The 26,535-nt window shown below is 39.5% G+C and overlaps 1 protein-coding gene across 15 annotated transcripts in view; it reads left to right on the plus strand.

The window, feature by feature from the left end:
- Positions 1-26,535, plus strand: part of KIAA1217 (KIAA1217 ortholog) — a 547,404-nt gene that overhangs the window by 374,525 nt on the left and 146,344 nt on the right. For 9 of the 15 annotated variants that reach the window (XM_075211953.1, XM_075211957.1, XM_075211950.1 and 6 more), the window contains exons 3-4: positions 179-259; positions 8,234-8,429. In XM_075211953.1, the coding sequence (XP_075068054.1) occupies positions 179-259; positions 8,234-8,429 (277 nt within the window). The remainder of the gene's footprint in view (positions 1-178; positions 260-8,233; positions 8,430-26,535) is intronic. The other 6 variants (XM_075211951.1, XM_075211955.1, XM_075211964.1 and 3 more) reach the window with 1 other exon arrangement.

Raw genomic sequence — 26,535 nt, forward strand, 5'->3', positions numbered from 1 at the left:
AATCCATCTATTGATCACATTATTTCAATGTGGTTTAATCCACATTGACATTTTGGTGCGATTCCTCGTTACATAGTCCTCTAGCGAGAACGATAATGTCAGGGATACAAATCTTTTTCTTTTTTCTGCTACAAATTGCCTCTTTCTCTTCTCTTTTGTCTTTTCTCTCCATCCACAGGCTGTGCAGTGCATGCTGGCCTCACTTCATTCAGAACTTGACATTCAAAGGTACTTGATGAAAATTGAATCCTCTCAGAGAGTTAGTACATTATTCCTTTTTTTGTGTTTTGTTGTATTTTATTTAAGGCCTGAGATTTTCACTTCTAACCACGTACAGTTTGCAGTGGGAATGCTGAAATGGAGGGAGGTTTGCATGAATTACAACAAAGGGTGGTTCTCTGTTAGACTGAGCGATGGCATGTACTTATTGTGTAGTTGAGGTACTAATGAGTTGTGTCAGTGGTTCACAAGCCTGAGTAACATGATATAAACTTCACACGTTTCCATAAAGAGTGCATGAAAATTAATTAAATTGTTTTTGCACCTTCCTAAGACACTGTCAGTAACAGGGTATATGAAAGGGGTGGGCTTTATGTCTTATGGGGGAGGTGGCAGCTTCTGTCCAATCACATGCTGCTCTTTCCTGAGATTTCACCCTATTGTAAAGCTCCTCTGGTCTGATACCTGTGATTTCCAGTCGTTAGCTTTCTGTTGAGGACCTGACATTCACTGAGTGCTCTGTCCCCTGTACCGAACTGTAGTCCAGTTGTCACTCACTGAGAATACAGAAGTCCCCATATATTGTCTTGTTTATTTTTCCAGATTATACAGTTCTCTCCTGGTCACATCTGAATTGGGATTCATAATCTTATATATGGAACTATTGAAACATTGTAGAATACTTTTTATCCTCATAATGTTAATATATCCCCTTGTTAAGTGAACCTTTAACCACAAATGAACATTGGTGGTTCAGTTGTACATTGAGATGACCTGTAGGTCACGTTCTACCTGTTCTTCTGTAACTCCCACTCGTTTCACAGAAGACTTTCCCTAATGTCAGTAACATTATGTGAGATCCGTGGAGTTTCTACATTTAATTTCTCTCAACTTACCATCTTTTCATGAGCTGAGACTGAGTGGTGCAGTCAGGGGTCATGCGGCTGTTTCCAATGGGCCAGCCTCAGGTCTATCTAATGAAGTGTGCATGTGTGGGGGGATTAAGTAATGTGCCTGGCATGTATAGCACGCTGGGGATTAACAGAAGGGGGGGGGGCGTCTTCACAAGGAGGAAAGGAAAGCCAATTGAATAATCCCAGTACTTCTTACTACTGCAACCCTGGGTTACTACAGGAAGGTAAGACTGTACAACAGGTGCTGTTAGATGAATGGGACAGCAGTTGCTGCTGGGCTGGTATATTGCTTTAAATAGCAATAATAATGATTAAATAATGTCACCTTGAATATGAGACTTGAACTTGTACATACAGTTCTGTGTTGGCATGTGACCCGTGGGACAGAAGATGTAAACTTGTCTGATCACATTGATTTCCAGGGGCGTTTCTGAAACAAGAAGCATGTTAGTAATGTCAGCGACATGTCATAAATAAAGTGTATGGAGCCCTTATACATGGAACAATACTGAAGAAATGTTTGTATGTAACCTGCAGAGACAAGGAAGGCAGGAAGCCTGTATCTGCAGATTGCCATCGGAAACAAAATATATGCTGGTGATATATAGATGTGTTTTGTCTGAACGCACACCTCTTAGGTCTTATGTGTCTAATGACTTCATGCCTGCCAAACACAGAGACATAGAATATGATGGCAGATAACAACCGCTTGGTCCATCTAATCTGCCCATTTTTATTAACCTCTATGGTAACCTCAAAATTTATTTGATCATTTTTTCACTGTAAGAATATCCTTATGTCTATCCCAGGCATGTTTAATTTGCTCTACTATATTAACCTCTACCACAGTGTTGGCTAACCTGTGACACTCCAGGTGTTGTGAAACTACAAGTCCCAGCATGCTTTGCCAATGTATATCAGCTTACTGCTGGAAGGGTATGCTGGGACTTGTAGTTTCACAACACCTGGAGTGCCACCTCTGACTGGAGGTTATTCCACTTATCCACTACCCTTTCTGTGAAGTAGTTTTTCCTCTAATTTCCTCTGAATCTACTTCCCTCCAGTGTCAGTGCACGTCCTCGTGTTCTAACACTTCTCCTTCTTTGAAGAATGTTTCCCTCCTGCACCTTATTAAAACCCTTGATATATTTGAAAGTCTCTATCATGTCCCCCCTTTCTCTTCTCTGTTCCAAACTATACATAATAAGATCTTTGAGTCTTTCTGGGTAAGTTTTGTGCTGTCAGCCATGCACCATTTTAGTAGCCAACATTACTAATTCATCCCACCCAAGCCACCTCCAGATCTGCCCAATCATTGCCCATTTCTGTGTAACCCAGCTCATTTCACCAAACCATGCCCCCTTACTGTCATTATAAAGCAGCACTGTGTTTGAAGAATAGTGATAGCTGTCATTATGTATTTTACAGTTAAGATTAGTATTTGTAAATAAGGATGTTAAAATGCATAGTGTTGATTACCCTTCTTATGTAACCACCCCTATCTGGTTAACATTCCCCCACACTTACAAACCATCAAAATAAAGACACGGACACCAACTTAAGTTTGGAATAACAAGGTCACTTTTATTTTTATTATTATTTTTATAAATTATTTTATTTATTTTTATTTTATTTATTTTATTTTATTTCTATCAAGATCTATCAAAAGTTTCTATCAAAAAATGTGGACTTTTTTTTATATAGGTGGCGAAGAGCAGGGCAGCCAGTTAAAACCAACATAACCAATAAGGTGGAAGATCGTCTCCTTTCCACCGACCCAGGTTAAAACCTTATCTATAGGCCGGTACTTATAAACTATAAATTAACTCAATACCCTCTGAACTCAAACTAGTTAAACAGGAAGCTCTCTCCTTCTCCAACTGCTTGATATATCCTTTCCACGACACTCCCACTTCCTCACCATTGGCTGATTCCATCACAGACTTAACCCACAGTGGTAACATCATCAGCTCACAACACATGGCTTTTAAACTCCCTCGGCTTAATGGCCTCTCTCATACTTCTCATCTTTGGAAGTTTTGTTAAAAAGTAGATTGTGTGACATTGGCGATCATAAATGAAATTGGCCGATCCAGCTTGGCCACGGACCCACGCACGGTGGTTCGTTAGCAGTGGTTCCTGAACCTTTTTGTTGTGGTGACACAGCCGCTCACAAATATGCCACAGGATTCATTTTTGTGACACACCAATAATAAAATATTTAATAAATAAAACCAAATGTGGTGGGGGGTTTACTAAAGCACGTAACGCGAGACCGCTGCGGGGTCAGGCGTGGCATTTTTGTAAAAAAATTAATTGGCTGGATGTAGACATTGGTGTCTATACTGTTCTTGTACATTGGGTCTGATGCCATGAAAATGTCATGCAAACACTGAGGCTCCCAATCATCATCATCATCATCAGCAGCAGCTATTTGTATAGCGCCACTAATTCCACAAATGAAGTCGGCATGCTTTTTTTTAATTAGAAAAGATTTACAACAAAAACCTGTTATTTGAGTTGAACCAGACTGATCCAGGTGTTTATTGGCTTTTTATTATGTGATTTATTATACAATAAATACATTTTAATACTATTTTTCCCTTATCCGGGAATCCCTCCTTCAGTCTGTGCTGTTGTTTTCCTGCTGCTGTAGAAGAAGAACATGTAACCATGTCAGACTTTTTTTGAGTATTAAACGGGTGAATTGTGTTCCTGAGCAGAGGCGCACACCCTAAGGTGTTCGGAACCAACAATTTTTTTTGGGTCTCCCGATTGTCTGATATGCAACACATAGAATTAGGAACTGCATATTTGGGCACACTAAAACTTGGGTCCCAGGCTAAAAAAAAGATTAAGTACAACTGTTATAGACTATGGGCCTGATTCATTAAGGATCTTAACTTAAAAAAACTTCTTATTTCAGTCTCCTGGACAAAACCATGTTACAATGCAAGGGGTGCAAATTAGCATTCTGTTTTGCACATAAGTTAAATACTGACTGTTTTTTCATGTAGCACAAAAATATCAACTTTAAATTTCAGTGTACAAATAAGCTATCAAGTATTTGTGTGCTACATGTAAAAACAGTCAGTATTTAACTTATGTGCAAAACAGAATGCTAATTAGCACCCCTTACATTGTAACATGGTTTTGTCCAGGAGACTGAAATAAGAAGTTTCCTAAGTTAATATCCTTAATGAATCAGGCCCTATATGTTTATCAAGGTTTTAAAGCAAGTAAAATACATGTAAATGTATTGCTAGCATTACAGTAGTGTTCCTCTTGCATTTTGTTTTTCAGAAATAAATGCTAATAAAAATGCTAGTAACAGTGGTAAAACTGCAGTCCCAGTGTATACCTAACCCAAGGTAGTAAGTTGTTTTTTTCATTTGTGACTAATAGATGTGTTAAAACTGCTTTAGTATGTGCTTTATTTCCAACATAACTTAGCAGAAAAGATTAATCTAATATCCGCATCAGCATTTTAGCAATTGGGGATCTAAATAAAAAATGTAAGACTGTTTTAATTTCGTTATAAGACACTATGTTAGACATAATTATATTCCTAATAAAATAATAAGGGATGTCGGTAACGTAATAACATGAAACTACTATTGAAACTTGTTTTTTCCTAGTTTGGGGTTGCACAGATTTTATGATTCACTTTTAATAAACAATGTAATATTATTATCATTTTTGTCTTACAAATGACACACTGTATTTTAGTAGCGGTGCATTAATCCATATATATTGTAACAGGATGAGAAAACATATTGCTAGCTAAAAATAATACAGCCTGGTCCTGCTAATTGCAGAGCAAATGCATCCAACTGATTTCACAGCAGGGTGCTGGATTATACCTAATATTGTAATAGCAACATGTCACAGACATGACCTCCAGATGGTCTTTTCTCAGCGCTAGTTATTTCTGTCATATAATTACAATTTAATAGCAGTGACAGAAGCCGACAATTGTTAGAAGGCGGCACAGTCTGCTAATGAAAATGTAACTAATAAAATGCAACTTATTCTTAGGATCCAAAGCATACAAATAGCTTTATTAGCATAATACATCTGGTTAAACAATGTTACAGTAATAACTTATTGTTATAAAATACTGTATGGATACCATGGAATAGTTTTTGTTACTGGTGTATTTGAATTCTGTATGTACATTATTTCTGTACCCATATGCTAATGCTAATACAGTCAGAGCCGGCTTAACAATAGGGCTAAAGGGGCTACAGCCCAGGGGCCTCCGGCATCTGGGGGGCCCACCGGCATTCATTGGTTTGAGGGTGTCCCTGCCCCTGGCTCCGACTGGCACCTGTTCAAGGAGAATGGCATGCAGCTAACAGCAAATGTTATGCTGTTAGCTGCCTGCTCTCACTGTAGTGCTTCTGCTGCTTGCAGTAATCTCCTTATTCTCACGAGATCTCCTCAGTAAAGAGATTACAGCACGAAGTGGAATCACTACAGGGAGTAGAACAACGGAAGGAGATAAGGGGGGAGCCTCATGGGGGGGGGGCCTCACAGTATCCTTAGTCTGGGGGCCTCCCTTCCCTTAATCCGGCCCTGAATACAGTAGATCTATATATTTCTATAAATTATATTTGTATAAGCGGTGAGTTCTGATGTCATTGCTTATAATTGGTGAGTTCGGAAGTAATTTCTTCAGTGTTCCATCCTCCCTGATCTTACTTATGCCTATAATTAATGGTAGGTGGCAGTGGTGGAAGTGGGCTGGTATATATACGTGTTATGCCATACCACCACTTCTCCTACTGCTGTGATTGTAGTACTGTCACATTCCATTCAATTACATTTTCCATGCCGCCACTTCTATATTTCCACTTCCACCCACTGGTATTTGGTGTGTATTATTCCATGTGCCTCAGGGATACACAGTATATATATAGTAAAATAATAAAATGAAACTAGGATTCAATGCATTTCTTTCTTTTACAAATTGATTGGTGTGGATTTGGGGCAGGGGTAGGCAAGTTTATCATGCCTTAGAGGTTTAGTTTCTTGATTTGTAAATCCAATTATTATTTGTGGCAAATTATACACATTAACATTCATAAGGTGATCTAAACTCACTACAGTTCTGCAAATAATAACCTCTGGAATGGAGCAACATCATTGCTTTGACAAAACTGCACCCACAATTGTTAGCATCTCATGAGACACTTAAAATATACCTGTGATCTGTGGGTTTATTGCACCATGAAACCAGATATAATACAAGGCTTATACTTGCCATTATACTTAACTAAGTCTTCAATGTTGGGGCCCAAACTCATCCCTTCTGTGTCTGTTACCCCTTTATTTCAAAGTCCTGGCTGGCTCCATATCCAATTTAGGGATATATTTACTAAACTGTGGGTTTGAAAAAGAGGAGATGTTGCTTATAGCAACCAATCAGATTCTAGCTGTTATTTTGTAGAATGTACTAAATAAATGATAACTAGAATCTGATTGGTTGCTATAGGCAACATCTTCACTTTTTCAAACCCACAGTTTAGTATATATACCCCTTAGCAGGGGCGCATACAGGTGGGTTTCTGGTTCTCTAGAAACCCCTCCCCTCCCCTCTGCAAATGAACGGGCGCTAACCATTGCCCTTACACAGCAGCTCTGTACTGTACAGCAGCCGCGGCGCTGTCAAAGAAGCGTCCACGGCAGTTCTGTATTGTACTACAATACAGCAGTGCCGCAGATGCTTCTTGAGCTGCTGTACAATTCAGCATCGCCGAAATGGGGTTGCTGCGCATGCGTTGCAGCTCTATGTATGTATATATCTTTTTTTTTTTAAATATTCTGCGTTTGCCACTGCTTAGTCTACAATTGAAAATCCTACTTCTTTCTCTTAAGGCTCTTCACTCTTATGCACCAACTTACATTTTGGGGAACACCTTCAGGTATATACCAGACAGACTTGTTTATTTATGTATCTCTGGTATACAACAACAGATAAGTTTAGGTCTTGGCACTGGAGACAGCTCTTCCATTATTGTCTCTCGCTGGCAAACACACTACAATATGTCAGTCAATAGGTTTGTTCTTGGGCATGTTAGTAAATGCCGTTAGAAGATGACCGATCGAGCCCGAACCCTGCTCAGTAATCAATGTCACGGGTGTGATGGCGCAATTGCAGTTATAGTCGATGCGTCCCTAGGCCTTGTGAAGGCGTACACCCTAAATTAGTAGTAATTAGTAAAACAAATGGTAAATACTTTAACAATAATTTACATGGAAAATAGGTATTTGGTAAAGACCATTTAAAAATCATTAAAAGAGATATAGTTAATAAAATCATCATAATTTATTTATACAGCGTCACAAATTTCGGGTGCTGTACAGAGAATATTGGTCACTCACATCAGTCCCAGCTTACAGTCTAAATGCCCTACCATATGCTCAGACTGACACAGACAAGGTTTCATGCTGCCCCCTAAACAGTAATGCCCAAGGCACCTGCCTAGTTTGCCAGTATAGTATGTTCAGCCATGTCCCAATAGTAAAATAGCTTTGTATGACCTAAAACATTTACTTTACTGTGTTATACCTCTGACACTGTCCACCTTCCAATACCATCATCCCTTTATAACCGTCCTCAGGCACCATTGTATGAAAATCAATAGGTGTATGACCACTGCTTTGGACTTTGACCAAAGTAGTTTGATTGAATTTGGACCAATTGGTTTGTTTTCTATAAACCTAATTAGACTGTAAGCTGCTCTGGTTCAGGGAATATTCTGTGAGTGTTATAAGTGCCTATCAGCGCTCTTGTATTCAAAATGGATTTATACTGGAATTCTTATGACTCAACATCTCTGTATTATATATTATTGTCTATTTGAAATATGAAAACATGCTATAAATAATACGCTAATTAAGACTCAGCACATAGATTTACCACACTGACAGTGTGTGATCTAGTAATCTAAAATCAACAGAGACTTCACAAACGCCAGTTTTGGGCAGTGATAATGCACTTTTAATAATGAATGATAAATGAGCATTTTTTTAATAAATGAGCACTTTTGTTCCCTGTCAATTTCTAATGTCACAATCTTTTTTATTTTTTCCAGACAAAAAGTCCGAAACTCTCCTCAAGTCCACAGCCGAGCCTGGGAGAACCGGCGGAACATCTCTCCGAGGCGTCTGCGGATTCTGGTGACGCCATGTTTGAAGGAGAATCGACAATACCTTTTATCAGAGGCAGCCGAACAAGAGCCAGCCTCCCAGTTGTCAGATCCACCAATCAGACAAAGGAGAGGTCATTAGGTAATATTCTTTACGGATGAGTGAGCTGTTCATGTTGGATTTAAGCAAATGTAGAACCATTGATCAGAATTGTTTTCTAATAAGAAAACCCTGTTTTCTCCCCTCATCCGCCCCTCTAGCTGTGCTTTGAGCTCACTGAGTTACTGTGATTATTGTTTACTGTACTGTGCTGTCTTACCTCGTATTGTAATTTCGTTTGTCCCTGTACGGCGCTACAGACACCTAGTGGCGCCCTATAAATAAAAATTAATAATAATAATAATAATAATAATAAGCAGTTATTTCTATATTTATAAATATATTTAGTGATTAAAGCCACGAATAGTGAAATTGCGTACAATGAGACAAATGATTGAGTGACAGTAAGACCAGATTCAAACCAGTGTTCCTCAAACAAAGTCCTTTTCCAAGACATACCCAGTAGACCAGGGCACGAGCACCTCCTGTTAGGAGAAAGAATAGGGAAGTGAAAATTTATAAGGATTCCCCATAGAGGGCAACCTTGACCATTCTTGGACCTTTCAAGAAGGAAATCAAGAAAAAAAGGAAATCAATTTAATAAGTCATGTTGTTAATCGAGCCGTCCTTTGATTGTGTACATGTTTGTCCAGGGTTTTCTTGTGATAACGGTGATTTGTGACTATGGAAAGCTATTTATAAAGCACTCTGTTCCACAAATGAGGCAATGGGACGTTCTTTGTCAGCAAGTTGTTGAGAATTGCTGTATTAATGTCGGAATAAAGCATCATTCAAAAGGTAAATTCTGTGTTGATGTGACAGCTATGATTCCAGTTTATGCCGTAGCTATTCATGGAATATAGCGAGCATTCTTTACATGCCAGAGACTGCTATTTCTAAAATCTAGATGGTTATTAAATCTTGGGCTGCCAGAACGGATTGAATCAACGTTATTTAAACAGGAAGACAGTTTCCTACAGTTTCAGTGGCTTTTTTTCTGATCATTAGCTGCTGGCCCACTGTGAATGGCACGGTGTGTGGGCACTCATGTCTAAGCCACTACCAGGTGAATTCCTGCATAATGCTAGCACAACATATGCGTCTCCCCATTATGTGAGAACAGGCTGTAGCCAGACATTTGTGGGCCCCATAGAAAATGTTTCAAGCCCCCCCAACACACACACCATGTATAGCTGTGTCCCCGATTGCAACAGCACCCCCAAATGTTTCTAAATGATTACCAGGTACCCCATATGTCTTTAACATTTACCAGGTACTCCTCATGTCTGTAAATGTTTGATAAGTCAAAGCAATTATATTATTTTGTCTTATACTGGCAAAATCATATGCTGCATGAATTTTTGATCAATTGTAATCAGATCATTCCCTGGTATGTTGTTTGTTCTGTGGCCAGGCACACGCCCATACTGGGGCAAACTGCTGACATGTTAAATGATATTGCTGTGTGTGTGGCCATATTAATTATTTACCTCCAAACACCTGATATCTGTAAATATTTCCTAAGCACTTCTTTATTTACCAAGCTCCAAGCAGCCAAGAGTGGAGCGACAGAAAGATTTGTCTACTTGGCCAAACAAATAGTTGGCCAAGTCTGACAAGTTGAGTTGCACTGCAGGGAGTGTGGCCACTAGTGGGCCCAGAGGCATGGGGAGTTTGGCAATGCCAACCACCCTCCTGTGGCTCCAGCTCTGCTCTTCTAAGCATGCACGAGGGCTGGCGCATGTGTATTCAAACCCTGTTTCACTGTGCCAGGCCCTCCCCTAAATTTGGCTATGGTCCGGGCAATACCATGGTCCACCCTTGGACAAGACCAGGCCAATTAGCAATCGGGACTCGTGACTGAATCACTTACGTTCACTCCAGCCTGTTAGTGAGATTAGAACATGACTGCACAGTCAGGCCAAGGTTAAAGTGCATCCAATATGTCTAGCACGCTCTCTGCAGCAGAGAAAGAATTACTCTTATCAGAACAGGGAGACACAGATAAATGTCACAACTCTGTTACAATGAAGAAAACACCTCTTCATTATTCACTACAGTGGATTGGACAGTTGCTAGATCCAACTTGTAATGCTTATTCAATACGTTTTGCAGTGGTTGTAGCTGCGGGTCTATCCCAGCTCTGGTATGAGAGACAAGCACATGATTACACATGATGAGAGTTAATAGATACATGTGCCTGGAAGTCATCCCTTCTCAGAACTGCTTCATGCATTACACATGCAGCGTGTTATAATGTGTTCACACTAGAAATACATATATTTATCTACTCAGTGAATATTAATACAATGGAATGCTTGCATCCACAGACTGTTCACATGGAATGTTTCAGGCATCTATCATTCATCTGATTAGTTCTAACATTTCAATCTATATATCCTGCAATAAAATCTATGATTCTCCGATGTTAACCCTTCGATAAATAACAAAAGGTGGTGATAAAAAAAAAAACCCGAGAGAGAGCTGCTGCGCATGCGCAGCAGCTCCGTTTCGCCAGCGCTGTCCTATACAGCAGCCGCGGCGCTGTCTAAGAAGCGTCTGCGGCGGTGCTGTATACAATACAGCACCGCCGCGGACGCTTCTTTGACAGCGCCGCAGCTGCTGTATAGGACAGTGGCCACTTAGTTAGTGCAGGGGGGGGGGGGTTTCTAGAGATTCAGAAACCCCCCCCCCCGCGTGCGCCACTGGGTTGAAATGTTTTTGTGTCTACTTTAGACTTCTATGACTCTTCAGTAAATCTGCCTCAGCTCCCTATACTTTTACGCATTGCCTTTTGTACATTCCAAGTAGATTTTCTTTTTTATGGGAAAGAGCATTTATGCTTTCAGTGCATTTCCCTAATTCCACAGAAGCATGAGCAGAACGTTTTTACAGGTCCACAGACAGTATCGTGGGCATGCACTATGCCCAGATTTCTGCATTTGCAGAAAGCTAAATGTCCTGCAGACGGCATTTTTTCCCAAAGATTCTAAATGAAAACTACTGTCTTTTATTGAAATGCTGGGAATTATCCCCAGACAATAATATCAGTTACCCTCCCTCCTGAACAGTGGTAATGTATATGACCTCCAGCTTATGACACACCCAGTAGCTTGAGAGCACCCTGGCCGTAGTGAAATAACAGCCTTCAACGCACACTGTACCTAATGAGAGTCCTCAGGGTATATATTGGGTGCACTGCAATATTATGGCGGAGAAAAGAAATATGTGTAAGAAACCATAAATCATGTGTGATGTGCATGTCAAAAGGGACACGCCATTTCCCCCCAGGCGTGCATACAGCGGGCACACCCAAACATGCTAAGGATGAGAACAGTTTAATAACCTCAGGGTCTGGGGCGTAAAACACACTAACCAGCGTCGCCGTTCTTGTTCGGTGATCTGGATCCATTCAATATAGGTCATAGTATTTCCTCAGCTCGTTAATCGGGCCCTGTCTATGAACCAGAACTAGTTATTTCCATGTTTGTTTAATTACCCTTCGTTGAACCATAAAATTATTGTTATCCAAAAGGACATTCTTCTTGTTTGGGTAGACATGGAAACTTCCTGCAGTATAATTGCGGAACGTGTTGTCACAGTTTTAAAATATTTTCAATATATTGATTAATATTACGTATGATTGACTCTTGCAATATATTCTATAATAATACTACTACCAGCAATATTAATAATAGCTTCAACTACATTATTGCTTCAGCGTGATTTATCTATGATACACAGCTACATCTAATACCCTACAGGTGTCACTGTTGATGTTTCTCTTCATAGAAATAATTTTTTTCGCTCTCCTATTTGCTTTCAGTAAGACATCCATAAACAGCTGTTGCAATGACTCCTGCTTGCTATAGAAGAATTTGGGGTCTGTTTATCAATGTGCCATGATAAGGCTGATTTTCGAACGTGGCGGGCTCGCCAATTTATCAATAAATTATTGCCGGGGGCAGTTGGGCAATACTCGGTACTGGCTCGTAGCCATAAAAGTTAACTTACCCAGGGGATATACACATGCGTGACCCGGCTAGCCAGTTTCACTTACTGGACTAAACATTAAAAAATACATTGTTAAAAATAGTTAAAAAAAATATATTTTAAAATGTTTACACATAGAAAAAAATGCTGTATTCAAATAATATTGCAGATAACAGAGCCATAGTAGAACAAGGATTGCGGCGGTAATCGTACTGCAGTGATCCTTGTTAAATAGATGAAACATAACGCATTGTATATAGAGCAGTGTACACCACATAACACCTTGATGTACAGGGCGCACCTCTATCTCTGGCTTTTTGCCCTTTGATAGATAGAGCCCTCTGTACTATCACTGGTGGTAACCCCTTGAGGTATAGGGTGAAATACATAATACTTAACACAGATCACATCTGCAGTGCATACACATAGGCAGCCATTGAGGCCCATATTGGTACAGTGTGTGAGGCCAATATTGGTACAGTGTGTGAGGTCAATACTGGTACAGTGTGTGAGGTCAATACTGGTACAGTGTGTGTGGCCCATACTGGTACAGTGTGTGAGGTCAATACTGGTACAGTGTGTGAGGTCAATACTGGTACAGTGTGTGGCCCATACTGGTACAGTGTGTGTGGCCCATACTGGTACAGTGTGTGAGGCCCATACTGGTACAGTATGTGAGGCCCAATACTGGTACAGTGTGTGAGGCCCATACTGGTAGAGTATGTGAGGCCCATACTGGTACTGTGTGTGAGGCCCATACTGGTACTGTGTGTGAGGCCCATACTGGTACAGTGTGTGTGGCCCATACTGGTACAGTGTGTAAGGCCCATACTGGTACAGTCTGTGAGGCCAATACTGGTACAGTGTGTGAGGCCAATACTGGTACAGTATGTGAGGCCCACACTGGTACAGTATGTGAGGCCCACACTGGTACAGTATGTGAGACCAATACTGGTACAGTATGTGAGGCCCACACTGGTACAGTATGTGAGGCCCACACTGGTACAGTATGTGAGGCCCACACTGGTACAGTATGTGAGACCAATACTGGTACAGTATGTGAGGCCCACACTGGTACAGTATGTGAGGCCCACACTGGTACAGTATGTGAGGCCCACACTGGTACAGTATGTGAGGCCAATAATGGTACAGTATGTGAGGCCAATACTGGTACAGTATGTGAGGCCAATACTGGTACAGTATGTTAGGCCCATACTGGTACAGTGTGTTAGGCCCATACTGGTACAGTGTGTGAGGCCCATACTGGTACAGTGTGTGAGGCCAATACTGGTACAGTGTGTGAGGCCCATATTGGTACAGTGTGTGAGGCCAATACTGGTACAGTGTGTGAGGCTCATACTGGTACAGTGTGTGAGGCCCATACTGGTACAGTGTGTGAGGCCCATACTGGTACAGTGCGTTAGGCCCATACTGGTACAGTGTGTGAGGCCCATACTGGTACAGTGTGTGAGGCCCTCTCCCTTCTAAGTTCCCCACAACGCCTCTTTATGAAATGATCACCTCATGAAGAAACTTGTTTATCATTTCTAGTCTTTAGCTCCCATATTTATCTTAGCAGAATATGCTGACATGTCTGTTAACGACATAGAATTATTTCTACAAACACTGCACGCTGTGATTAGCAAATAATAATAGCTAGCAGCAATCACTCTTGCAGATGCTAACCCCGCATTGTTACTGATAAATTATTGTGATTAATTCTCATTAAGAATATCACAACACCTAAAAACAAATATGATTCACTGTGTGCTCCATCTCGCAAACTCTCTGCATTGTGCGTAATTCCTGATTTCTGTTCAAACATGCCATTATTTCACTGCATACTGCCATTAGTGACCTGATTTGCATATCGAGCTAGTTAAAATAACATGAATAATCTAAGGCAGATAATTAACTTTATTATAGTCAGAAACAATGGTCAGCTATTAACAGTTTGTCTAAAGAACCTTTTTTTTTTAAATAAAAACTTATTGTGTTGTAATTGCATAAAAGTATCACATATATTAATACAGTTTTGCAGAACTATGTATGACATACTTTCTTCTATTGGGCACTGAGAGGAGGGTGAGGCACATACACACTTCTCATTTGGGGGCCCGGCAGTGGCAAATTATGATAGTGGCGTAACTTTAGCAGAGACCCGTTAAAGGCGGGGCAATGTGTGAACCAATAGTTTCCTATTGGTCTGTGCATTCACACTCTGTCTAAGCTGCGTGCTCAGCATCAGCTTTTGCTTACAGTCAGAACCCAGTGGCAGCCTGGTGGGTGAACAAGAAGCGGCAGCACAAGAGACCAGGATTACTCTGCTTAATATCGCCACTTCCAGAACAGGTCAACAGTTTTACCTTCACACAAGACCCCAGACAACTAGAATAGCTAAAAAGGTGAGGGTCCCATTATCAAAAGTTAATTTATTTGTGGAACAATTCCATTGTACTCACTTACTCAAATAACTATAAACATCTGTTAGACTAGATCTATCAAGTCAGACTGACCCACAAACCAACTAGCTCTACCAAGACAGGAGGAACCTCAAACCAACGAGATCTACCAAGACAAGAGGAACCACAAACCAACTAGCTCTACCAAGACAAGAGGAACCACAAACCAACTAGCTCTACCTAGACAAGTGGAACCAAAAACCAACTAGATCTACCAAGACAAGTGGAACCAAAAACCAACTAGATCTACCAAGACAAGTAGACCCACAAACCAACTAGCTCTACCAAGACAAGAGGAACCACAAACCAACTAGCTCTACCAAGACAAGAGGAAACACAAACCAACTAGCTCTACCAAGACAAGTGGAACCAAAAACCAACTAGATCTACCAAGACAAGTAGACCCACAAACCAACTAGCTCTATCAAGACAAGTGGAACCACAAACCAACTAGCTCTACCAAGACAGGAGGAACTACAAACCAACTAGCTCTACCAAGACAGGAGGAACTACAAACCAACTAGATCTACCAAGACAAGTGGAACCACAAACCAACTAGATCTACCAAGACAGATGGAACCACAAACCAACTAGATCTACCAGGACAATTAGAACCACAAGCCAACTAGATCTACCAAGACAGGAAGAACCACAAGCCAACTAGATCTACCAAGATAGATGGAACCACAAACCAACTAGACCTACCAAGAAAGGAAGGCCCACAAACCAACTCTATGTACCAACACAGATCCATCAAGAAAGGAAGAACTAAACTTTGTACAATGCTGAGATTTCCATCTACAGTTTATAAAACCTATTTATCCTTTACTGCTATTATTATTAGTAGTAGTAGTATAATTATCCTTTATTTATAAGGCGCCACAAGATATCTGCAGCGCCGTACATAATACAGACAGTTGACCATACAGGGCAAAACAGAACAGAACAGTGAACGAATAAACCAAGGCTCCAAGGTCTAATTAATGTGTTCCTCTGACGTGGAATATTACTGCAAATGTATTCATATTGCAATGTGGTTATCTCTTGAACAAATGATAAGTGCATGTAGACCACATTGAGGATATGAATGGCCATTGAGCACTACACCACAGCTTAGCTGATCGTTTCAACTTCAGTACAGGTTAAGGCCCAACAATACCTGTTTTTCCAAAGGCCAGTTGTGTGTGCCCTGTTGAAGGTGGCATAGCTTGGTGATGGAAATGTGCATGGTTGGCCACCAGCATTTTCAATATAGTTTACATGGTTGTATCCCGATGTGACCTCATATAACCGCGCTGCGAGCAAAACCCTTAAAATTTGTGTTCTCAGCTTTTGTGTTTAGCTCATAAATGATAAAGCTGTCAAGAGCTTGGCTTCCATTCCTATTTATATTACTCTGTTTATATACAGTTCTCTATTTAACTATAATTTCCCACCTGAACAGCCATATACAAAATTAATATAAACAGTATTATTGCCAAAACATTTTGTCCAGCGATGTGTAAAACAAGTTAAGTGCCGGATTTCCCAGTGGTCCTGGAAAGATGCGTTGGACAGTGTTGAACCAAACATTCAATAAGCTAATGCTTCACAAGGAAACGTAATCTCTTTTTGGTTAATTACCAAGAATCCAGAGTGCCTCGCCCTCTAATGAAAACTTGTGTCCATGATATGCTAGTAATCACAAACTATGAATACAGTACATTATATTCAATAGATGATGTCTTGCTCATTGCCAATCGCCATTAGCCAGAAATCAGTTGTAAAGAATTAAGATTTTGTTGCGCCAGAAATTGAAAACAATATGTAATGTGAGGGTCCGTTCTAGATAAGTTCAAGATCAAGATCCACTCATTAGGGAGTTTTAAAATGCCAAAAATTATATAAATTATAATTATCCCACTGAACCCAGTTGGTTAACCTGATCAGCTTTGCTTGGACACCAATGTTATATTATCTGCTCAATTTATTCCTGTCATTTGTAAGTGCAACTTAATTTAATTTATTTGTTAAAAAAAAACGTTCCCTAGTCTATATGCCTTTTTTCTTCCTTGGTGCTATTATAATATATTACAATATACAGCATATCATATATATTATAGATATATCTACCATTTTTTCCTATATGGGCAATGGTCCTTATCATTTTAAACAGACCCAGGCTTAAAAAACATTATTTTTCGTCAATATAACAATTTTGCTCAGTTCTCTCTCTCTGTTAATGCTGTATCGTCATAGCAACAATACAAGTCCCGCCACAGCACTTGATAAATAGGCTTATCCTTGTGGGATTATCGCCGGTAAGGTTCATTGAGGCTTTTGTGAAGTTTAGGTAATTCGTAGTACACCTGGAGAGCCCTGGTCATTTAAAGTAGTTAGAAGCTTATAGGTTTAGAGATCTGATGGAATTTGTATGCATTCAGTATTGCATGCTGCTCTTGTTAACATTATTATTCTCCCATTTGAGGCCATGTATAATTCATACTTGCCAACTTTTCCTCGTTGGCTTCAGGGAGATCCCGGGGGGAGGTGGGCGTGTGGGGGCGGGGCTTGACAAATCGCATCATGTCTCCGCCCCTAAACAATTGTCACAATTTTGGGCAATTACAGCAGGGACGGGGCTAAGATGACGCGATATTTGCGTCATTAAGCCCCGCCCCCACCACTTATCTATTGCGGGGTGAGAACCGGGAGGTTGCCCTGCTCTCCTGAGAGCCTGGGAGGTCTCCCAGAAATGCTGGAGTCTCCCGGACATTGCGGAAGATTAGGCAACTATACATTAAAGAAAAGCAGCTAATGAATCTCTAGAGACTGAAGTGTCTTTTACATTTCTGTCTCCATTACGAAGCCAACCACGTCTTGTACTGGCTCAGCATCAGGGAGAATGCCAGACTCTTCAGGGAGTGAGGGAGATCACCCCTATTTCAGGGAGTCTCCTTGACATTCAGGGAGAGTTGGCAAGTATGGTATAATTATGATATTCCAATATTTTTTCTTGCCTATTTAATATTTTACTTGTTTTGCACAGTTGGGGCAGCTAAGCGATACTGGCCTGGAGTGCTAAGGGTTAACTTAACGCTTCACCGGGCCAGTCTCGGGGTCCATGTGCATGTGTGACCCAGCTATAAAAATTAAATAGTTTAAAAAAGGTGTAGATGCGAAGTGCAAGCAACAGAATCCCAAGACATCATCCGCCGATAGGCATCATCAGGATACACTTTTTGGGAATGTCAGGTCTTAATGTCATTTTTATTCTGTTCCATTTTTTTTTCTACTCCTATTGCATCTGAAACAAAAATTGTTTTCCTACTCCAGCGTACTGAGTATTTTCTTACAGATTCTGCTCCTATATTCTAAGATAGGTGTCAAAGTGTGCCAGGGTAGGCCAAGCTTTATGTATTAAATTCTTTACTTGCTGTATTCCATTACCCATCTGGATTTATACTCCGCTGAAGGGTTTAAGTTTCTCTCCTGGAAGTTGTTCACTTTTATACTTCTTTTTCTGCCTAAATGTTAGAGGTCCAGAGGCACCCCCACACATTAAAGGGCAAAGGAAGCGGCCAGTTTCTTTAATTTGGCTAAATTTTCTCATAAATTTATTCCAAGAGACATGATGAGTTTTTTTGTAGTGGAAGAGAAAAATGTTTTAAAAAAAAGTTGACACTAAGATAAATTATTAGACAAGAGTTGCGAATGCACAATCATTAATAATGAAATAAACAACAAAAAACAAAAACAAACGTAATTTCCGCTATTGCAATAATAACAATAATAGAGCAATAATGTAGGGTTAAAGTAGGTCATATGGTGCCAAAATAAAGGCCTGTTGGCAGGGGTAGTCTTTATTGGCCGATGTGCAGTATAATGAAATATATACTTTTATTCTGAAGGTTGAAAGACTTGAGAAACTGAATAAAAGATTAGCTGGATAGTAAGATACATTTCTATAAAAATCACTAAAGATTGAGAGACCGGTTTGAGGAAGCCATGTCTGTGCACAGTGCATCATTTTATGCAGAATTCTGAATTATAATGCGTCTTTACTAGGCAGAAATACAGTGCGTTTAAGATATCTCTGGTGTCATAGAAAAATTACGGTAGAAATCTCTGCTCACTTTACTCGCATCTCTATGAGGTTCAAGGAAAAATGAGTTGGGAGATTTCTATGAAATATCCTCTGCAAAATGACGTTTCAGAGACACTTTGCAGCTAATTGAATTCCCCCCTATATGTGCTCTTTGTAATGTTTAATTAATGAGTAATAAAATCATACCTCCCAACCATCCCGAGTTAGGCGGGACGCAGCGGTGAATGGGTGGCAATAGAGGTGTTTGAAGAGGTGGGGAGGAGAGTAGGCGACAGCAATCGTGAATCGCTTCAGAATCACCCCCCCCCCCCCCCCCCATTGTGGCATGACCACACCCCCTGTCCCGATGAATGATACCCTGATGTTGGGATGCATGATAGAACCATGCCTCTCAGATAGGCATTGTTCTAATGCCGTGACATACAGTAAGCAAAATAACTGCTGCGTTTCATCATAATTTAGCTAATTACTGCACTGTATGGTAGAAATCTTTCATTTCACACCGGTAAATCCTGTAACGTAGCTCCTGTCGCCTACACATTCCTGAGACTGATGTCACTGGATAATATCTGATTACATTATCTACATTATATTGTAGAATATTGGTTCAGCCCATAAAATTAGTCCATCTGTGTTATTATTGGTCCCAAGTGAATTAAAAGACCATATTTTTTTATTAAACACTTTAAATGGGTTTTCCACATTAAAAAGTATTGTCCTCAAATTTTCCCCCTTCCATAAAATTCTTCCATAGAATAAGGCTTTTCCAGGGGGCTTTTTCTTGGTGCCCCCGTCGACCATTGAATTTTGCAGGGACCCGGCAGCCACATATAGTCAGGACAGCTGCCACTCACATTTGTTGGACCCCTCTGGAACAGGAGCAGGTAATGTGATACAGTGGCTGCCGAATAAAAGCTGAATGCTGATTGGAGGATGTCCTTAATAATGTGACAGTACAACCCTGCTTTATCAATCCAGGTGTTGTGAAACTACAAGTCCCAGCATGCTTTGCCAATATATAGCAGCGTATTGCTGAAAGGGTATGCTGGGACTTGTAGTTTCTCAACACCTGGAGTGTCACAGGTTAGCCAACACTGGGCTAGATTATCAATCTCTAACTGTGACCTTATAACACCTCTCCACAAATGGTACACTGGGTGTGTAGACATATGTGATGGATTTATCCAATGAAGATATGCAGGTAAATGTGGCTACGCACATTTAGATCCAGTCGTTCAGCTCAATCACCAAATGTCTTAATCTGTATCCAATTTGGCCGCAAAATGGGTGTCCAGATTAGATGGACTCAACTGTTCAGAGGACAAGCTGGAGGGATTTATCCTGTGCTGTGAGGCTCCATTAGTGTAGTTAACCAATGCACATGTTCAATTGGGAATGATTGAGTTCTGAATCACCATATTTAGTGAACGGTGAAACCCTACTCACCAATTTTGAGCCAACTAGTCTAAATTACACAAACTGCCTGACACAATTGCCACGTGTCACTATATGTATAGCTTCAAGAGATGGAATGTTATAATAGTTGTAAAATGTCAGGAAATACTTCCACATGTAATATGCTACAGATGTGATCACATGCTGGGTTCCTGTATTGTAAAACATATTTTTGTGATAGCCACCGTGCAGTTTTTGGGTGCTTTGACTTTGGTCAGAGCATTTATTGTCTTCAATATTTAAAATGACACTCAGGAAGGAGCAGGGGATGAACTGTATGTGGACAGAACAACCTTAAGTCAGTCAAACAATTATAATTTGCCCCGAACATCTCCTGCATGTCCAGGGGTAGGAATGTATGAAGTGGGAGCAGCCAGGCCACCACGTAACCAGTCAGATCATCAAATTGTACTTAGGCTCCTGTTGAACTGGTACAAGAAGATTGAAGTGTCAAACATATACTTTATATGATACAAATGTTATACTTTAAAATTGATATCTGTGTTTACTTAAATTAAATATTTATATCAGCCCTCCCAACTGTCCCTATCTTTACGAGACAGTGACTCAGATGTTGGTGGGGCTTCATCAAACAGTGGGTGTTTTGGCGTTTATCAGGTGGGTGTGTTGGTGGATCAGGTGCCGGACTTATTTTGTTCTGATTTTGCCTGAATTAATGTTGGGAGGTATATCTAATGTTAAATAATAACTATGTCCTGCCATCTTGTACTTGTAGATTTATCAAACCATCTAGAAAGGAAAGTAGAGACGTTGCCCATAGCAACCAATCAGATTCTAGCTGTCATTTTGTAGAATGTTCTAAATAAATGATAGCTAGAATCTGGTTGCTATAGGCAACATCTCTTCATTTTCAAACCCGCAGCTTAATAAATTTACCCCCTAGAATCTGATTGGTTGCTATGGGCAACGTCTCTACTTTCCTTTCTAGATGGTTGTATAAATCTAACACTTAGGGCTAGATTTACTAAGCTATAGGCAACATCCCCTTTTTCAAACTCGCAGCTTAGTAAATCTAGCCCTTAGTCTTAGAATTCTAATACTCTCAACTTCTATAATGTTCAGACAAATTATATTTTAAGTAGTGCCTCCTATAAACTTAAAAAAACAAAACGTTGAATTGTGTAATAATAGCATTAGATGGCTTCACAGCAGCCTGAAACTGTGAGCAGGTTTTACAAATGCAAATTGTATTGGAAAGAATTGATAGTTTTATATTATTAAAATAGCACTCCCAATTTAGTGTATCACTGGGGCCCTGCCGTGCTGTATACTTTACATTACTTTCTTCAGGTAGCGTTATTTATGCTTTGATTACACCACTACATGGTTTTGTTTTTTTACTTATCCATTGCAATTACAGGCAAAGCACAGGAAAATATCAAAACCTGGGAGAGAAAATAGTTATTTTAGATTAAAGCTAGTCATGTTTATTATTCTAAATGACTTCAATTTTCCGAGCTCTTCCTCGCTGCTGCCAGCACATCGATTTTATGTGGTCTCAACGTTGAAGCCGCATGCAATTTCAGTAAAAAATTGATGTGAATACAAGGACTGCGAAAGTGCTCGAAGTAATAGAATAAGGAGGAAAAGTTCAATACTGTGCAGTAGACGTAGGCAATATGTGGCTCCCCAGCTGTTGTGGAACTACATGTCCCAGCATGCAATGCCAGTCTCCTGAGACTTATAGTTTGCTAACAGCTATGGAGCTACAGATCTTGTATACTGAGTGATATGCATATATATCTACTATATATATATATATATATATATATATATATATATATATATATATATATATATATATATCTACTATATATATATATATATATATATATATATATATATATATATATACATATATATATATATATATATATATATATATATATATATATATATATATATATATATATATATGCCTAGTGGCATGTGTTAGTCTGTCTGTGTGTGTGTGTGTGTGTGTGTGTGTGTGTGTAAAAAGTAAAACCAAGCTGCAGCACCACCTGCTGGGCGGAGTTATACACTGACCTACTAAATTCTTAGTGTGTGTGGGAAAAAAAATTCAGAAAGGGCTGAAATTTGGTATACTAAGATGTTTTTAATTTGTTAATTTAATTTGTTAATTGTTAAAAGTGTTTATAAAGATTTTAAAAAAATATATATATATTTCTTGAAGGAGAAGTGACAGTTGGGAGTGGTCGGTGGTTGCCGGGGGTGACAGTGGGGAGTGGTTGGTGGTTGCCGGGGGTGACAGTTGGGAGTGGTTGGTGGTTGCCGGGGGTGACAGTGGGGAGTGGTTGGTGGTTGCCGGGGGTGACAGAGTGAGAGGAGTGTGATACTCAGGACCGCTGAGAGAGATCCCTGTGTTTGGATAGACATCTGGATAGATGTGGCGATAAAGATGAAGGATGAGGTGATGGAGAAAAATGATGAGGTGGTGACATGTGGACAAAACCACGTTAAAAAAGGGCGCTTACGTCGGGAAGTAACGCTCTTCCCCTGAGGAGGCCTGGGCTAGGACCCAAATGCATGACAAGAATCTTTTTAACACCTTAAGTAGCTTGATTTGACTAGAATGCATGAGTATCATGCACGGGTTAACTTGTACATCTATATATGTCTATATAGTGGTCAAAGTGGAAGTTTAAAAGTGACAATATGGAAAATGTAAGTGAAGGGAATTTGGGATTTTTATAATGAATGCTTATAACAGTGGTGGAAGTTGTGGTGTATACGGTGGTATGGCATATCACCACTTCTCCTGCTGCCTTCATTGTAACACTATTTAATTCCACTTACTTACATTCACATTACATTTTCCATACCACCACTTCTACATTTCCTACTCTTTGACCACTATATATATATGTATATATACTTGCCTACTCTCCCGGAATTCCCAGGAGGCTCACGAATTTCGGTGAGTCCTCCCAGACTCCCGGGAAAATAGGTAAACCTCCCGGATTCGCCGAAATTCCCAGCATTGAATGGTGGGGGTGGAGCTTAATTGCGTCATTAAGCCCCGGACCCACTATTCAATGCCGTGAATTTCAGCATTTTAGAGTAGTGAGAAGGTAATTACTATGAGCATGACCGGGGCAATTAATGGACAACTACAAATATAACTTGTACATATATTTGTCAGTCTGTTAGTAGCTTGTTTATGTAAGCCAAAGTACTTTAGATTTGGTGGTTGCGTATGTTGTTGTTATTATTTAAAGTCTGCTAGTTGTTTTCTACCAGGTATGGTATAGGTACTTATTGATATGGCCCAGTATTTAACTAGATAATGACATATATTATTCACGTGTCTGTATGTGACTATATACTAGGTATGCTATGTAAATGTAAAACCAAATATGTATAGACCACCTTGTCTGCTGAGACATGACCTTGACAGAATAAAATTTGCAGATGAAAGTCAGATGTTCCGTCATCTGTATTCCATTATTCTGTTCAGGTTTACACCAAGTGAATGATCCCGCCCCTATTTTAAAGCAATGTAGTTTAGAGTCTCTTTTAAGCAGAGCCTGGCGCTATAGTAGCGGCAGCCCATAAATTAATTATTTATGTTTACTGAGCAATTTTTCTATTGGCTGAGTAGAATTATATGGTATGCTTTATCTCTCTGCCTGGCATTACCTGTCATGCCAATTGCTAGATGCCTGTACCATCCATTCCTCATTAATACAATATGTTCAAAATTCTGTAACTTACGAGTAAACTGAACATTAAAATGCCTGAGAGGGAAAGTTTAGTGTAAAACCTTATGACACTCATGAATGGCCTCAGATAATATAGTATGTTTGTCCTATTTGGAAGACTGTTCTCAGAACTCAATATTACCAGTTGGGGCCATCGCAGAGAACAATAGTTTAAAAGCATCCGATACCTTATTTTTTTGGGACCAAACAGTTTTAGCTCTGGTCACTGGTAAAAAAAATTATTTTTTTTTAAAGTTATTAGTAGAGATGGGTGAATCGATTTAAACAATTCTCAAATTCTGTCAATTTTCAGCAATTTGCAAGTCAATTTGTGAATAGGTTTAGATTGGTCTGAATTTTTTTTTTCACACCCCCTGGACAAATACACAGGCAGTAGATTTTCATCTTAACAAGTGTATTTTTTTGCAATACAAAAAAATCTATTTTTCTGTACTTATCGCTATCATTAGTAAGTCTGTCCATCCCTTCTAATTGAATTGCTAATTGTACATCTAGGGGTATATGTACTAAACTGCGGGTTTGAAAAAGTGGAGATGATGCCTATAGCAACCAATCAAATTGTAGCTGTCATTTATTTAGTACATTCTACAAAATGACAGCTGAAATCTGATTGGTTGCTATAGGCAACATCTCCATTTTTTTCAACCCAGAGTTTAGTACATATGCCCCCTAGAGTTTTTGACCTGGCTGATGATGATGATGATGTACATTTTGAGCTTTCCGGGACTGACGCTTAACTTGATGGCAGTAGTAAAGTGCAAACTGTATATTATCTGTCATTGTCCCTAAATGTTTGTATTAATTCTGTTCTTCGGCATCGCAGTTGCTCCGTATGCGAAAGAACAAATCCTCCACACATAGATCAGGCTAATGTTTGCTGTTGAAATCCCTCTTCTCAGGCTTTAAAGTCAGTTTCATAAATACACTTATTTTTTTTCTGAAAAAGATAAGCGCTGATATTATGGAGCTCACACAGCTCATCTTAAAAACAAATATGAGGATCTAATTAAAAAAAGTAATTCTTTTAATTGAAGCAGCTGAACAAAGACATGCGGATATTCAACAGCTCCATCTCAAAATATCTGATCTTGAGGATAGATGACGCAGCAAGTATATAGGAGTTAGAGGGATAGATGAGACAGTGAGACCAGCATGAATCCTCACATGCCTAAAAGACTTATTAAAAACTCTGCTCCTATCTTCCACCAACTTGCAGCATATGACTGATATAGCTCACATGCTCCTATGTTTTTTGTGTCTCCATAATGTTTGCATCAAAATAAAACCTGGTATCTACATTTAAAGCTAGTACTTCTTTACCAGCTTACCACACTTATTTAGAAGGAGATCGTTTGTTTCGTAAAAACACATCCTGAAGTTTAATGGAATGCTTTGTAAATTGAGATTTCCTGTGAAATTGATACTTGCATTAATTGGTAACTTTCATACATTCTCAGCTCACACAATATTAGTAACTATTTCTATAGTGCCACCATATTGCATAGCACTATACAGGAACACACATTTTTTATTTAGTCAGCAGCAAATTAATCTACTAGTATGTTTTTGGAGTGTGAGAGAATTCCAGAGCACCCAGAGGTAACCCATGCAAACACGGGGAGAACATACAAACTCCAACATTCTAAAGTAGTGGAAAATTCCAATGGAATCTTGTGTCACTGACTTGGATCCACTCAGAGTAGTTACCAGCGCCCAGATGAAAGTCTCACCCAGGAAACCTAAACCTCAGACACTTGTAAACAAGTCTGATGGAGAACGTAGGTAGACCTGGGGTCTGTAGATGAAAGCTCGCCAGGCCACCAATCACTGATCTAGTTGCTTCTGATTGGATGACTGTGTATAGTTCCCTCCAGCCAGTACTTAAATTATTAGCATTGCAGGTATATTTTGGTGTTTATACACATTACTTAACTGACATTTCCATTTGGACAACTGCCGGAAAGAAGATTCCTATTTGATTTGTAAAGGGGTAAGCAACGGATGTGAAGTTGTTTGTATTTCTTTACATTTTATATTTAAAATACAGCTGTCACATTCATTAATAGCAGTCTGTCTCACATATACATGTAAGTGCGCCTTTTTTTAATGCAACTGTTCGTACATACAATCAGTGCGCAAATGCATCCATCTGTAACTGAGCTCTTAAATGTTTATCCTTTTTTTAAAAAAAATAAAAAAATCGTTGGTTGATTATGTAAAAAAGTTAATTTAACGTGGCCTTTAATCCCTCAATAAACATATGGTAAGACCTAATTTACTCCACATCTAGGTTAGTAAACTCCTATTTGGCCCATTCTCACTAGCTAATTCATTTGGAGCATATAATATACAGAGAATTCAACCCACTGAACTTGACTGTAGCTATTTCTCACCAGCATATATCA

The sequence above is a fragment of the Mixophyes fleayi genome, chromosome 5, assembly GCF_038048845.1.
Source record: "Mixophyes fleayi isolate aMixFle1 chromosome 5, aMixFle1.hap1, whole genome shotgun sequence".
NCBI classification, from domain to species: domain Eukaryota; kingdom Metazoa; phylum Chordata; class Amphibia; order Anura; family Limnodynastidae; genus Mixophyes; species Mixophyes fleayi.